This window comes from Poecilia latipinna, unplaced genomic scaffold (genome assembly GCF_001443285.1).
Source record: "Poecilia latipinna isolate Pla-1442-1.1 unplaced genomic scaffold, P_latipinna-1.0 Scaffold866, whole genome shotgun sequence".
NCBI lineage: Eukaryota > Metazoa > Chordata > Actinopteri > Cyprinodontiformes > Poeciliidae > Poecilia > Poecilia latipinna.
The window spans coordinates 137,383-153,474 of NW_015113482.1; the positions used below are offsets into that span (position 1 = coordinate 137,383).

General features: G+C 40.1%; 1 protein-coding gene across 2 annotated transcripts in view; it reads right to left on the minus strand.

The window, feature by feature from the left end:
• The window catches only part of foxn2a (forkhead box N2a), a 31,369-nt gene that overhangs the window by 14,919 nt on the left and 358 nt on the right, over window positions 1–16,092 (minus strand). For both annotated transcript variants that reach the window (XM_015048201.1, XM_015048200.1), the window contains exon 2: window positions 1,827–2,404. In XM_015048201.1, the coding sequence (XP_014903687.1) occupies window positions 1,827–2,390 (564 nt within the window). In that variant the 5' untranslated portion in view covers window positions 2,391–2,404. The remainder of the gene's footprint in view (window positions 1–1,826; window positions 2,405–16,092) is intronic.

A 16,092-nucleotide genomic window follows, 5' to 3' on the forward strand; every position in this document is an offset into this window, starting at 1 on the left:
AGGCAGGTCAATTTTCCTCGAGGAATTTTAGTAATAGAGGTACTCGAATCATTCGAGGAATCGTTTCATCCCTAGCTGCAACATACTCCAAGTCTAAGGTGCCGCCCTCCCGATAAAAACAACCATACTAATGATCCCTGGAAGTTTTAGATAAGGTGATCACTAGAACATCCTTGAAACATCATTTGTGGTTTAAGCTAGCTAAAACCACAAAGTTATTTCCACAAAAAATGTGAACAACACATGAGACCAAAATAATAACTTTTAATACTGAAATGTTTGCTATGGTCTACATCAGTGGTGTCCAAACTGTGGCCCAGAAGATTTGGAAATTGTCCGTTCTTCTTTTTTGTTTTTTTTAACAAGGCAACAATTCAAGAATTTTTTTATGTTTTGGATCTATAATGATATACATATTTCATTTAAAAAAGTATTTATTATTGAGCAGGTAAAACTAAAAACCTCAATAAAGTTTTTTCATTTTTAATTTCCGCCAGTAGTTTAAATTTGCCAGTTTTGGGCCCCAGACCAAAAGGTTTGGACACCTCCAGATTACCCAATCATGGGGAAGACTGCTGTTTGACAGCTGTCCAGCAAACAATGACAACTTAATGACGAACAGCCTCAGAAGGTTACTGTTGGAAAAGCTGGACACTGTATCAAAGTTAAAGTGACACACAAGCAACAGTGACAAACGTAGCCTTGGGGAAACGGTGAAGCAAAGCCCATCCAGAGGTTTGACAGGCATTCCAGACGACTACAGCTGGAGTCAATGATTCAGGAGTCTTCCACACACAGGCATTTGTAGGTCAGGTGATTTGGGGAGTCATGTTATCTGCTGGTTGCTCTATGTTTTGTTTTATTAAATTCTAAATCAGCTCAGACATCTGCTTAATCCTCTCTGGTGACATCTTTCATGGAGACACTAACTTCTTCTAACTTCTTCCAGCAGGACTTGGCTCCTCCCCCCATTGCAAAAAGCACCGACACCTTCTTTAATGACCTTGGTATCGCTCTGCATGAACAGCCGGCAAACAAACTCGTTCTAAACTCGATGAGCTCGGTACAAACGACACAGCTTCCCAATGTGTCTGCAAAACAAAGCAGGCAAGCTGAAAGCAGGCAAGCAAAAGGAGCCTCAGCCAAGGGTTGGGTCCATATTGTATACGTCAGTGGTCTCATACACCTGTCCTTAGGAGCCGGTGTCCTCCAACATTTTGACGTCGCTTTGCTTCAGCACACTTGCCTCTAATATTTGATCATTGTAGCTGCTGGTGAGGCAGTTTCAGATTTTAATTCAAGTGTGTGGGTCAAGGGAGGACTGCAGTTTGAGGTCAATGGTCTAAATGGACATACTTTTCAGCTGACTGACACTGTAGGTAATAAAGCTATTTTAACATAATCATCAAGTTAGTTTTTTTAAGTTGAATACACATGCACAATATGTAAATAAAAAAAAAGAAAGTCATCCAACTGGATCATGAGTAGAGTATTTCTATTCTAATAACTGCATAGCTTCTATATGTTATAACTGAGTACAGTATTTTTTACTATTATTGTTGTTACTGTTAATTAATCTTGTTCTTTATATAATTTTTTAACACTTCTGGAACTTTTTTGTGTGAACCTACATATCTTGATGTTGCCGTCACACTCGAATTTCCCCGCTGAGGGACAACTAAAGCTGTTCCTATTCTAAATTGACTCAAACTAATAATATTACACATATATTATATCGCATGTTAGTTACAGTTTTTGCATTGAATTACAAAAACAAATTCACTTCCCAGTCTCCTAAAATCAGAAGGAACACCTTCCTGACCTACCTTTCCCAAGCTCTTGTCAACCTTGCGGAAGCATTTATTTAGAGACAAGTTGTGACGAACTGAGTTCTTCCAGCCTGTGGGAGCGTTGGAGAAGTAAGGGAAGTGCTCCAGAATCCACCCGTAGATTTCTTTAACGGGCAGAGACTTGCTGGGAGACTGCTCGATAGCCATGTAGATGAGGAGGGAAAACGAGAAAGGGGGCTTAGATTTCAGCGAGTCCCGTTCCCGGCCCCTGTTTTGCGATGAAGATGACGAGGACGACGAAGGGCCCTGGTTTTGTTTGTAGTCTCCTTCAATGTCAAACAGGGGACTGCCACTTGTCTGAGCTTCTGGGCCCCCGAGAGTGAAGTTCTGGAGCAGGTTCTCGTGGAGCCAGTTGAGGTTGGTGAGCTCCTCATCCTCTGCACCTGAAGCGCGATCCACGCTCGTCGCCAGTGGACTGGATGCGCACTCCGCCTCAGGCAGGGTCCCCACACCGCAGACACCTCTGAGTCCCGTTCGCTCTTCTTGCATACCCGGAATTTCCGTTTTCTTATCTGGTGACATCCCAATGATTGGACCCATTAAACCAAAGAGGTCTGGAGAAACAAGAGAGAAGTTGTTAAGAGTTGAAACAATCTGAAAGCAAGAGCTCAGACAACTGTATGCTACACTTTCAAATGATGCGCCCTTTCAAGGCGCATCATTTGCCCATCCCTCGGCTTCTAGAAAAGCCGAGGGATGGGCCTTTCTAGAAGCCCATCCCTCGAAACTGTCTCTGCTGCACTTCTTGGATTTCTCCCTCTTCCTCATGCCTGGATAGAACGATAAAAGCCTCTCAGCCCCCCCCATCTCCTCTCAACTCTCATGGAGGACCATTGAGGACACCATCTCAAGCAACTGAACTGACTTAAGGCTCCACTCCTCAACACCCACCTCATTTCCAGTCAAGATTCAGCTGCTCATTATGTGTAAATGAGCAGGAGACCATCCAGTCACTGCAGGCCTGCATCTTACAGAGTGGATGGCTCTTAAAAACTGCTCAGCATTCAGCGAGGATCAAGTCTCAATTAGTTGCATGCAAGATTAAGTAGCATAAAAAGGCTGCAGACCCGGGAGATATCAGCCATTTAACGGCACAAAGAAATTCAACCTTAGCAGTGATTTATCATTAGCAAATCCCATTCAAGTACCCTTACTTAGAGAATGACACTTGAGAATGGCAGAGACGGAAGCAGGATATGTAAAACAGCATAGATCTTATCCAAGCTTTTCATTGGTGCACATCTAGTAAAGAGTGTAAAGGGGGGAAACTAGTACATAGATACTGTATTATTGAGGAGCTGTATATTGCCACAGTTGGTAGTACTGTTGTCTTGCAGCAAGAAGGTCCTGGGTTTGAATCCTAACTCTGCACAGAGTTTGCAAGTTCTCCTTCTACATGTGTCTTCTCAAAATTTTGGTTATTTCTCCTGTGTATATTTATGTTTTCCTGTGATGAACTGGCAAACTGTCCAGGGTGCATCTCACCTCTTGTCTAATGACTGCTGGAGAAAGGAAACCTTGCATTATTGGGTATTTATTATAAAGATATACAGAGAAACTGGTCTGGAATTAATCAATCTTCATTCAATCCGATCTTCTTTTGATCAGTGAACACGCTGTAGCTTAGCATCATAAGGTAGCATAAACAGCAACAATCTTTTCTGTAGATTCCACGACTGAGGGAAGAAGGCTCAAAGGTAGCAACACATGAAAACTGAATTAGGCTATTTGAGCGCTTGGTTTAGGAAACAGGAAACAAAAGTGATTGACATTTTTGTGCCTCATTGAGGCTGCCAGAGAGCAAGAGAGAGCTTAATACACAAAGTCATAATAGAGTTGACAAAAGCTGCCCAATTTCATCCTTCTAAGGTGACACGATCCACCCATAGTGTCACCTAACATGGAGGGTCAAGAAATCTCATAATACAGGACTAAATGATTTAGTTTTTCCTCTAAAATAGTGTGAATCCCCAAGGTACAGCAACTTCTCTCTCCACACCCAGCATGTTGTCGCCTCTGCTCTTAACATAAATAATTAAGGACCACTCACAGCAGTGAGAGTATTTTTGGAATAATGTGGTTTTTTTTTTCTCCATTCTTCTTATAGAGAATTCATAATTAACTAAAATCGGTGCCGCAAATTAAACTACAGCCTGTATATGTGCTCAAACATTCTGATCAGTTTATCTCTAGTTGCTAATTTTTTAAAACCATAGACCATAAGTGATGGCTTAGCACACTGCTTAGTGAGGCCAAGAGCATAAAGAGCTCACTCTTTGTCTCGGCTCACAACAAGCTTTATGTCCTGGTTGTCACCATGACAACCATGTCATCCCTTCAACATGAGCAGAAATCCCATAAACAAGAGTCAGTAAGAAAATAAGTAATCCACGCTGGCTAACACCAACACAGATGATGACTGTGGACCCTTCCACTCCCCTCCCCCATTTAAACCAATAGTCAACGTTGTGATCCGTTATCGTTCTTCCTGGGGGGGTCTGAGAGGTTGTGGATCTGGGCTGAAGTCGGTAAAGGCGCATCGTGTGCGGTGGATAGCCATGTCTTTCATTTCTGAGATAGGATAAGAATTGGGTCAAACTCAAGAGTGTGTGTCAGAGACAAGAGAGGGAGTGAGCATACACATAAATCAGTTTGTAAAAGCCAGTCAACGAGGATGGGGGGGTGAAGGGGAGGCATTAGTGCTTTTACAGAATAAACCATCGACTCTCACTGAGCAGATTTGTTCGACTCAGATAAAGAATAATTTTCTAATCTGGTTTCTTTTGCCTTCAAATCATGTGTTGTTTTCATGTCTTTATTAATAAAGCATATTGCTTCTTTTAAGTTGTTGTCTCTAACATGTACCCATAGTCCATCTCTTTATCCGTTAAGTATTGCACAACAGAATTATACTGTTGCACTGCATTCACTTCTGCAATTTTGCTCACTAACTAAAAAGAGCCTATTAAGTTCCCAAAGACAAATGGAGAAGCCACTTGAACAAAGGAAGCGAAGACAATAGTAATAAGTAAGATTCTACACTAACCTGGAAAAAATGAAGTCCAAAAGACTAAAAAAAACAAAAAACAAAACAACTACAACAAAGAGAACAAGTGGTAGGAAGAAAGGCTGGGTAGGTTTTCCAGTCTGTGATGAATCACAGCTCTCAGCAAAGTAGAGCAAGCAGATATGTCAGGCAGCATGAGGACTGCCTGTTAGTGTCACAGGAAAATATCTGCTCAACAACACAGATATCCCTCCACAAGACGCTTCTTCTTTCTGATTTAATTTGCAACCAGTAAAAAGATCTACCAGTCCCCAGACTCAAACAAAAAATATCATTTGAGCTTCTGAAAACAACTGTAGACTACGAATAGAGGTCTTTTGTAGTGTCATCATAAACCCCTGAGATGAGTCATCTTACTTATTTTCTTAAAAAGCACATAGATGGTAGGTTTGTGAGCACATGCCAAATGTTTACTTGAGATTTAATGTAAGACAGCTACATATATTTCCATTTATACATCAGTGAGAGAAAAAAAAAGAGAAGGGACAATGAAAAGAATCAGTTCAATTGCTATTTACTAAAACTCTTAAACTGTTTAAGAGTTTCAGTGAAGTTTGAAGGTACAACTGTGGTGGACATGAGTGGTTTGCCTGTATCAAGGTTCAATCAAGGTTTTTAAAAGGTTCATGTTTCTAGACCGCTAAATATGCTTCATCACATCCTTCCTATGGTATAAAGTCCTGTGAATACGAGTAGAGTAAAGCCTAAACTGATGATCTGTATGCTATAAAGTTTGTCTTAGGAAGCGTCAGTCATTAATTGTTTTAGCCCATCACATTTAATGTGGAAGATGTTCCCGGTCTTTAGTGTTTTGGTTCTTGTTTCCTTTAAATATTTGTGGATTTAATTTCAATCAATCAATCAAATTAAATCTCTCATTAAAATCGATGCACATTTTTGTCCATTTCTGATGTTTTCTTGTTCTTCATCTTCACACAAACATTTCCTCTGTCCTTTAAAGTTATATAACCTCTGTTTATTTGAGGTTTTCTGTACATTCACCACATATTAATCTTTGCTTAACTCATTAGCTCTTAGTCATTGTTGTTTCTGTTTTTCCTTGTTTTTGTCTGATGTGTCACCCTCACAGTTTGATAAGTGCTCAATAAATAAAGACCAACTGACTGAGACTGACTGAAGGAAGAATTATTTGCCTGTTTAGATATAATAGAAATCATGGAAATATTTAAAGAGCAATTGGGAATCTACAGAGTTATAATCCCATTACTACTATGAAGAGCAAAATGAGAAAAAAGAACATTATTCTGTGCAATAATCATATAAGAATTACTACTTAAGAAGTTTATTCTAGATTTTTGTTTACGTCTAATAATACATATAACTCTCCCAATAAATATGCCAGGATAAGATTGCAGCATAAGGATTCATTACTGCACTTTTGAATAAAATTTGTTTGATCATTTTATAGATTTTAATAATACTTTTACTCAAGATAGTTATGATGTATGAATTTCATAACGGCCCAAGCTTGCGCTATGTCTTCTGTTGACAAGTAGGTCAGATTACACCAGACATCCACACAGGTGTGGCCAAACGAAGACTTGAGTGCCGTCTCGATGGATTAAAAGGTGCAGCCAAACAGGCTGCTGTGAACAGCCCACATGGCCCTTGTTTCTACGTAAACAGACCGTGACTGGCCGAAAACCTGCATGGCGGAGCATTATGGGAGAAACGGGCAGTGGAACTATAAAATGAGTGAAGTGATTAGTTTAAAAGCCAGCAGTGGAAATAAAAATCTGTCACAGACACAGAAAAAAAAATAAAAAATTACAAGCCACCATTTGCTTCAAACTAAATAACTTACGGAAATCTGATGTTTATTTACAATTATTGAGTACAAAGAATTGCAGTGTAAAGGAAGTGTAACGTTATAAAATGGACGGTTTATTTTTCCAAGCATTTCTGAAGACAAAAACAACCATAAAAGTGATGAGTTTGAATGTACACCTTCATTTAATTGTATTTTTCTTTTCTTGATTCAGTTTAGTCTTATGAAATATGGCGGATTGGAGTAAACAAAGAAGTTTCCTTACAGGAGAAAACTACTTTAAACCAGGAAGAAGATTTTAAAAAGTTGGGAACAAAAAAAAGATTTATTATTTCTCAACATCAGCAAACTTGCTAGTTATGTAGGAAAACAAAAAAAAAAAAAGATTTGTTTCTCTTGTCTAAAACTACCCAATCATGTGTTTCATTACATGATTTTTAACTTTACTGCCGCCTGCTTTACACCAGGAATGCAATGCCGCATTACTATTCTGTTCTTCTCCTACCAGTGACATTGACACCGGTCTAGTGGCAGATCAGACGCAATGGGTCAGGTGAGGAAACCGACACTGTTTTCCTGTTTGAATTGCAAACCTGCCATTGTCGCTTGTAAGCTGACCAAATTTACCTGCCCCTTCATGAATTTCCAGGTGCTGGTGCTAATTTCCACAAGTAAAAGCACATGAAAGCTTTCAGTCAGTCGATTTTACCCACTTGACCTCTTTGCTTGGCTTTTGGGAGTTGGAGAGAGCTTATCCCCCTTGAGTCGCCTCTTTCAAATGACTTTCATTTGAATATTACCAGACGGAGGGTGGACAAGTGAGGAAGCCGTCTTGCATCCATCCAAACACAGGAAGTATTTTGCCGTGCCTGCAGCTGTTCAATTACCAGTGCTTTTGCAGTGATCACAGTTATTATTGCTCTTATGAAAAAGGCATCAAAGAGAGTCGGCTGGGACCGCGGCGAATAAAGGAAGACTCATGAGTGGAGTCGAGAGGCAGCTAATAAGGCATCCTGGCCTGTTGACTGCTGCCCATCCTTGAAAATACACCCAAGCTTTAATGGTGCTGACCTGATGGCTCATCTGCAAGTTAAAAAAGCCAGCCAGACTCATCATATTCATGTGCAAACGGGCAGGCTAACAGCAGGTGCCACGAGACACCCTCCCTCCCCGTTCAAACTGCTCTTTTATCCCATTAAGCACTTGGTCTATTCAAAAATACACAAAGACATATGGAGATGGCTTTAAGTGGCAAATCAGCGGAGCTGCTGTGCCAGAGAACGTACAGGAGGTTCAGAAACGAGGCGCTGCTCTGAGATGTTTCCCTAGAAGTGAATCTCATGACCGGGACTCAGTTGCCACGACAGCCAGTGTTGTGAGGGAAGCAATTGTGCTCATGTCTGTGCATGAAGAGAGAGCTAATGTGGGGAGATCAATACAGGCGGAAACTGCTGAGGCCAGCAGTCTGCTGCTGTTCTCCACAAACCTGTCTGACAAAGGCAGCTGCCAACCTGGATGCCATGGCGCTCCTGTCTAAGTGCCATTAAGGCTCACTTTATAACGCTTCATAAAAAGTGATGCTTCAGTTAGGCGGACAATTACCTGTGCCGAATCTTTTATATGGGCACAACAGAGCCGGATTTAAGAGTAAAGATGGCAGAAATTATAAACACAACTGCCTTCTGTTCGCATATTCACGCCACACCCTCTTCACTTGGAATAAAGCAGTTGACACAAACCAGTTATACAAAGGTGTGTCGCAAAGCCCCATGCTGACGACGGCTGTTATTTGAAACCCTAACTGATATTTTAGTTGACTACTCAGTCTGGTTGGAGCTTGAAATATGTGAATGACACAAAGGCGAGCGTAGGCAGAGTGGGACAGAGGGAGAGGCTGTTCCAGCGTGAGGCAATTCTTTTATTTAATAGCAAAGTCAAATTATATGGAAATGAATAAAATGACCGTTAATGCTTGGGTTAATGAGGCTTTAGTTAAAGCAGTGCTACATTCTGAAATAAAGCTGCTTGGTAAAAGTGTGAAAACGCTCACACAAAGCACTACAACCGGCCCCACACTCAGCTGCTACAAAGACGCAGTTGTTTTTCCTCTAATCATGTTTCCGAAGTGCTCAGTATTCACCTCGCACTTTCAAACAGGGGCCTCGGAGGGAAGGAAGCACCTCCTGCCTGTTGAGGAAGTTCGCTTTTTCAGAACAAATTCACACAAACATGGCGAAGTCTCCTCCACGTCAAAACACAAGAATCGGTCAGAGTGAAAGGCGAGACGGGGGGAGCTCGTTGCTGGAGCGACAGCAGCCGCATTTGCAAAACTACGAACTTCATCGGCCGTCAGACGCAAGCTGATCATGAAGTGTTCAAGCGCACGACCTCAACAACAGACGATTGTGACATTATGTTCACACAGAGACTTTAAACTGAAACAAACAAACTCCACTCTGACTGTAAACAGAGGTGAGGCCTTCCAAAGTACACGGAAAACCCCCCCTTCAGCCAACACTGAAACCTTATCTCTTTGGTCATGTGTCTGTAGGGTCAGAGTACCAACACTCAACCCCCCCGCCGCCGCCATCAACAGCCTCAATTATAGCCTTACAACTACATATTCCCATATACGTACCCTGGTTAATGAAAGCAGTTTTAATGCAAAGAGCTTTCACACAGAAGCTGGAAGTTATATAACACAAACTTTTTAAGCTCATTGCTCCACTTTGGGCAGCAGTGAAGAGTTGGTATCTGCATGTGACATTCCTCGCTACTGAACAGCAGCAGCCCTGAGTAAATAAATGTTAGTTTACCAAAAAAAAAGTCTACTTGGCTTGAATCCTTGCACAATGAACAGTAAACTGTCTTATTTGTGATAAAGTTTAAGATGTTGCATCATTTAAGAACTAATTCTGGACATTCTCCATGACACCTACTCAGCCTCTGTTACACCAACCCTCATTTTTCAAAAAGTTGTCACTTCAAAGCCATTAATTCCCAAACAAATAAACTCAAAGTAGTATGTAACTACATTTTAAAAAAAAAATCTGAAATGGGTGGTGTTCAGAAGTCCCCTCACTTGTAAATGTAATCCTCAGTATAGATCCAGCTGCTCTGTAAAGGCCTCGGAGATCTTGTGGGGAACATTAGTGTTCACCAACCTATAAAGACAGGCCGTTCATCTGACCTGACAGACTGGGCAAGGCTGGCATTAATCAGAGAAGTAGCATATGGTAACTCTGGAGGAGCCGCACAAAAGCACAGCTCAGGGAGAAGAATCTGCTTGCTTGCGTTTAATCATCGTGCTCTACAAATCTGGCCTCCATATACAGCAACTGATGAAACAAAACTATAACAAGCACTGCCACAAACCACAAAGACACAACAACCTGTGTTCTGGTTTGATGAGAATAGGAGAGGTGTTTTCACACACTGTGATAGGCTGGGTTTGATTTGGGATCAAAATTGCAACATTTCTTAAATTTTCAGCTGGTGCGGTTCGCTTTCACACTGCATTGTGTCAAGCGATCCAAAGCTCTTGAAGAACCAGTTCCCTTCCCTCGCTTGTGGTGGCACTGTACCAAGGACCACTTAAGAAAAAAAACACCAAAACCTCCAAAGACAATGAAGATGGAAACTTCCATATTCAGAGAAACAAAAACAGAGAGCGTCAGAATTTAGCGGTTGTAGGATTTCTCTTTTGTCATTGGTAAACAACCCCAAGCCACTTGTCCTGCTAATGCTAGACATGCATTTGTTTTGATTGTATTTACCCAGAATACCTTGTGCTACAGTCTGCTTACTGCTTTTGAACTGGTCTCCTGTCCGCTTATGATTCACATATGAATACGCTCAACGTATCCAATTTCACTTCAACCGAACTGAGATCTAGGTTTTTAGACAGACCAGATTTCGCTTTTCTGGTCCACATCAGAGTATGTCACGCATTCAAGCCTCTCCAAACACATCTTATAAAAATATTTGTTCATAAAAGTAATATTAACATAGCCATAAACCTCAACCTAACCTATTGTTACATACAAGCTTGTTGGCCTGTATCCTCGTCGACATCCACGCATGCCATTATTTCAGCCAAAAGTGATAAGACAAAGACCTATTGTGACACAGGACACAGCCGTCTTCCCCTCTTCCTTTCTCCCAATCAAGGAAACGCTCATGTCACTGTTGCCTTCAGTAAGGCGGCCCCTAATGGGCTGTGTCTTGAGTCCACCCATCAGAAATGAGGCAGGCGCTCAAGACGGTAAGGATCAGAGAATGGGAGGAAGGAGGGAGTGATTCAGCTCACCACAGGGACCAAAACGTCCAGCAATCCAGAGATGTAAGAGAACAAGTGGAGCAGAAAGAGAGAGTAAAACGACAGCATTTAAGCAAAAGGCACACTAAAACTGACCAGGATTCTGAAATAAACACCCAGTAATTTTCTTGCTTTTAGTACATCTCTCAACAGGTGACAAAAACGTCAAGTTTACAGCTTCCTGAAAGAGACGTGAACTAATGCAAGACATCAGAAGGCGCAAACAAGCAGACAGTCTAAAAACAACAGAAACAAAATGACGCCCACAGAAATGTAAAGAAGAAGGCAGCAAACATGAAAGCGTACAATGTCTCAGAAGGCTTTTACATTTGCAGCTGAAATTCAGAGCCGCCACGCATGTTTGATCAGCAGAATGTCACAGACCCAAAAAGACAGCGAACTACATCCTCCTGGGGACGTCCCCCTAAATCACGCAGGGGCTGCGTGGGTGATCACTCCGGCAAGCTACTACGGAAAGGCTTCGGCTTCATGATTCACACAGGTCAGCGTTACCAGAGAGCTCAGGCTCCATTAATTCATCTCAAGTAAATAAAACTTTGGAGTTTAACAACCTAAGCTGACCGATGCAAAACAAGAAGGAAATCATATTGTTCAAAAATGTCTACACTTTAATTTAGCTGATAAGAAGAGAAGTCAACTTATAATCAGTTTTTGTGAGAAGCAAATCAGTGCAGAAGGAGCCCTGCAGCATAATTATGGGAAAAACAGTCACTTCAGCGGCTCAATCACCAACTTCCTGTTTCTGCCTATGAATTTACATTACAAGAATAAGGGCAACTAAAAATTCAGCTGCTTAATCTGTCGGTATAATCAAAGTCACATTGACTTGGTAATGACAGGGTTCTGAGCGAATCAGAGTCACAAAGCTGTGAGGTTGTTTTTTTTGTTTTTTTTCCCCCATTCAGTTGATTCATTCAGGAGAAATTAGGTTCAGCCTATGTTGAGCAATCGGCAAAAAGTTTCTGCCACACGGATCGGCTTTCGAAATGAATTCAAATGCCACAGACGCTCGGCTGCGGTGAATTCCAGAGGACTCAGCCTTTCATTTGCTCCGGGCCAAAGTGCATAGTCCTGTGATAAGAGATAATAGAACGGCAACATTTTAAGCTGACGACTGGTGCCAACCCGTGTTCGGAAAGTCAATCAGAGTCACACTTCAGGAATAAAAGAAGTTTGAACCAAAAAATATACTGTCTAATGTGGCATGGTCATTTGGTATTCCGTTTTGTGGTTTTATTTTTACATCCTGATTGGAGCACCTTCCTGTTCTGTCATCAACACAGTACAGAGGAACAGCTACCTCATTAAAAACATAATAAAGAGTTTACAAAGTTGTTAAAGCCAAGAGGAAAGTTCTGTGGTGTCCTATTACGGCTTAGAATATATTTGATACCAGACACCGTGGAAGGAAAATACTCCAAATGTTAATGGAACATGAACTTTCAAACTTTTTTTTTTAGAACGTGTAAACTATAAACAAAGCTGCTGGAGACAACTGTTCATCATCAAGGCTACACGATGAAAATCTGAAATTAGAAGGAGAACATAATGTCACATATCACGCAAACTAGAAGGAAATTTCAGTTTCAAGTTACACCATCATCAGGCAAACTTTCTCACCCTCAATTCAGCCAGTAACCTTTTCAAACACTGTGGGCCAGCCATGGGTCGGTGTAACATTCTTGGTTTTAGTGGCATTTTTAAAAGGAAAAACAAAATGATCTAATTTCTGTTTATTACACTTTTTTTGTATTATTTTTATTGGAATTACAGAAAAAATACAACAAAAACTACAGAATTTAGTTGTGGTTTCCCAGTGTTTATTGTGCATAACATTACCATGTTTTGCAGTTCTGGTAATTTTTGAGTAACAATGAGAGTAGAACATGATGACATTAGTTGGTCAATGACTTGAAGGTAGTAGTTAACCTTCAGTTGGACATGTTGCTTACTGTTTTGCAAAGGGAGTTTTTAAACTGTCTAATGTGGAATAAAACACTGATATGTGGTGTTTTTTAGTTTCCATGCCTTAGCTGTAGTGGAAACTAGTGAATATGTCGTTCACACAGCTGACTGGCAGTGCACAGCAAAAAAGGCAATATGGAAAAAAAAAATAGTGGCACTATAATTTAAACTAAAAAAACAATATGATAAAAAGGGTATTGGCTGAGATTACGTAACTTTTCCCCACAAGTGGGTTTGCAAATAAAACTCTGAATATTCACAAAATTCTGTTTCCCACATACTAAGTTAGAAAGAGTTGTGATGAGTCTGTTCAAGTATATCTAGGAACAATTCAACTCTGACATTATTTCACATCCGTGTTGTCATTAAATTCATCTGATATCACAACACTCTTCAGCAGCTTCTTTCTATTCGTAGCAATGGTCTTTAGTAAAGTTCTGGCAGCCACCAAACCCCTTCAGAAGCTGCTCCACACTGAAACGGGGTTCACAAGAGGATAGATGCGAAGGCATAACAAAACAAAAGCAAAGACAACAGATGCTTGGAACACAGAAATTCTGGCAATAAATTAATGGCTGGCTGGCAACATCTGTTCCTTTTATTGTCTGCATTTGACCCTCAGGGTCCACTTGCCTTTGTCTTCCACTAAAGATTTAACAACTGGCAAGTATGAAGAAAGCGACAACTTTGATGTACAGCGAAGTCGCCACCTCACAAAACGTGAACGAAAATTTCTATAATTTATTGATCAAGTACACAGAGAAACCTCTGAGCACGCAATAAATTTTAGATGAGGTTTGTACAATTCAGCGAGTCCAAAAGTGACAGACAGCAAGAAAAAAGGCTTAAACGGCCAACGAGACTTAACATATCAAAGAGTGCTGTATTGCATACTATGACTGGGAAACATAGATTTTTTTTCTTATAACTTCACCAAGTAATCACCATTTTACATGTAATATATTAACCGACGGCTACAGTTTTACGCTTTAAATAGGCAATAAAATAAATCCTAAACATGTAATCCAGGTTTTCTGAGGCGGGGTTGTATACGACGTTCTCAGATACAAAAAAAAAAGTTACAATAGGTTTTATTCTGACTTTTATTGCATCAATTCAACCCACAATGTGAATGATTTACACCCTTTTTAACAACTGACCCATTTTTTTTTATTTTCTAGGATGTACTTAAGCTATACTGTGAAAAATATGGTTACGTGACTTCAGTAAATATCGTCTAGCGCCAGAAGCGAACCCAGTGATTTTAGTTTGATCAGTGATTGTAATTTTATATTTTTACATATCACCAGCTCAAAAGATGGATCAGAACAACAACAAAAAAACTAAATGGATATGAATAACTTAAATTGTTTGCAATATTTGAAGTCTTTTTTTTACAATTATATCCATAATACCCAGAGAATTCAAATGCTACACAACATTTTACATGGGTACAAAGTGATTTATTCAGGGTTACAAAATAGAAATAGATTGAGATGAAATCGCAAAGGAACTTTACATATTTAGCATGTGGACAATCTTCCTTGACATTACCACCTGTACCACCTGGAGCAAAACTAAATAAGTATTCAATCACCTGACAACAGCAGGTTAGAGTGAGTCAAACAACTCTAACATGCTAAACCAAACAATAACATCACTAAATAAATGAGGCTTGCTCATATGCAAAGAATGTAAAAACTAATATGTATACTTTCATTATTGGAGTGATCTTATGCTTGTCCCTTGATAAATAAAATGTCCTAAAAGCTGTAACACTGTAAAGCAACAAAGCTATCATTTTAGCAAGAATAAATATTCTGCTCCTTTTCACCTCCAGCATTATATATATTCCATTTGCAATATTTTAAGTATAGATCATTTCTTTTAAATCCTGAGCAAATCAGGACTTTTTAAAGATTATATTATATTTTCTATGTATAAACCTTGTAAGGGAATTCAATATTTATCTTATTGTTGGTCAACGCAAATACAAGGGTGAAGTTTTGAAACATTCTTTGTGAAAGGATCAACGCTCTAAGAGGCCATGTATGGCCTGGAACCTATAAGCAGCTGCTTGTTTCGCTTGTACCTTGGTCTGGCTGCGTATCTAGTAAAAAGCACTGCCAGAACATATTGACTCAATTATAAAGACTACCATATTAGTTAGTGAATGATTTAAATACTTTACATCTTAGTAAAAGTATATTAAAACCTATTGGCATATGGCACAAGCAAAGCAACCACAGTAGACATATTTTTCTACACCAACATTGTAGAGCTCCGTATCTGGGACAATCTTGTGATAATCCATTACATCATGTGCCTAGCTTAGCCACCGTACCTCATAACCTCTGGTGCTGTCAATACATACCATGAAATATTCAACTATTTATAGATACCAAAAAAAAAAGGAACGAGTGTCTCACATCAGAACCAACAAAAGAACAGACTTAGTGTTGCTTTGTGCTACAACTTGAGATAAAATGAGTCGACCAAGGCGGTTTTAATGGAGCAATTAAGACTAAGAGCCAGTAGGAAAAAAGATAAGCTGAAAGTGCTGTTCGCACTGAAATCCAATATGCTTTGTAGCGTCTTGCTTGAAGACCACAACTTACAAGAAACCACAGCACTAACGCAGCGATGAACTCAAAGTTAGTAGGAGGCAAATTATCCTCAGCAATTTCCGATAAACAACACTGGTAACTAAGTAACTTTACACCCGTTAGTTCACCAAGTTTAGTTCCCTATTTAGTGTTGTAAGTTCACTACATGTTTCGTTATCAGTCTCCCACAGCACAACCGTGAAAAGAAGTAGCGCTAGCAGTCGCTCGATGAGTCAGTGAAGGTAAATCTGCTGCTAGCTTTAGCATGACATTTAAACTATTTAGAATTACGTAGCGACAAAAAATATCGCAAAGTGTCAGCCGAGAGCTGTTCTCTGCTTCTGTAATTCAGTCTCTGTCCTCTTCCCGGAGAAAACAGAGAAGTAACGTTAACTAGGTGGCCACATGCTGTCGCTTGATCTGCCATGCTGGCTCCTCTAAGCAAAGTCACTTGACCAATTTTACTTTTAGCTTGT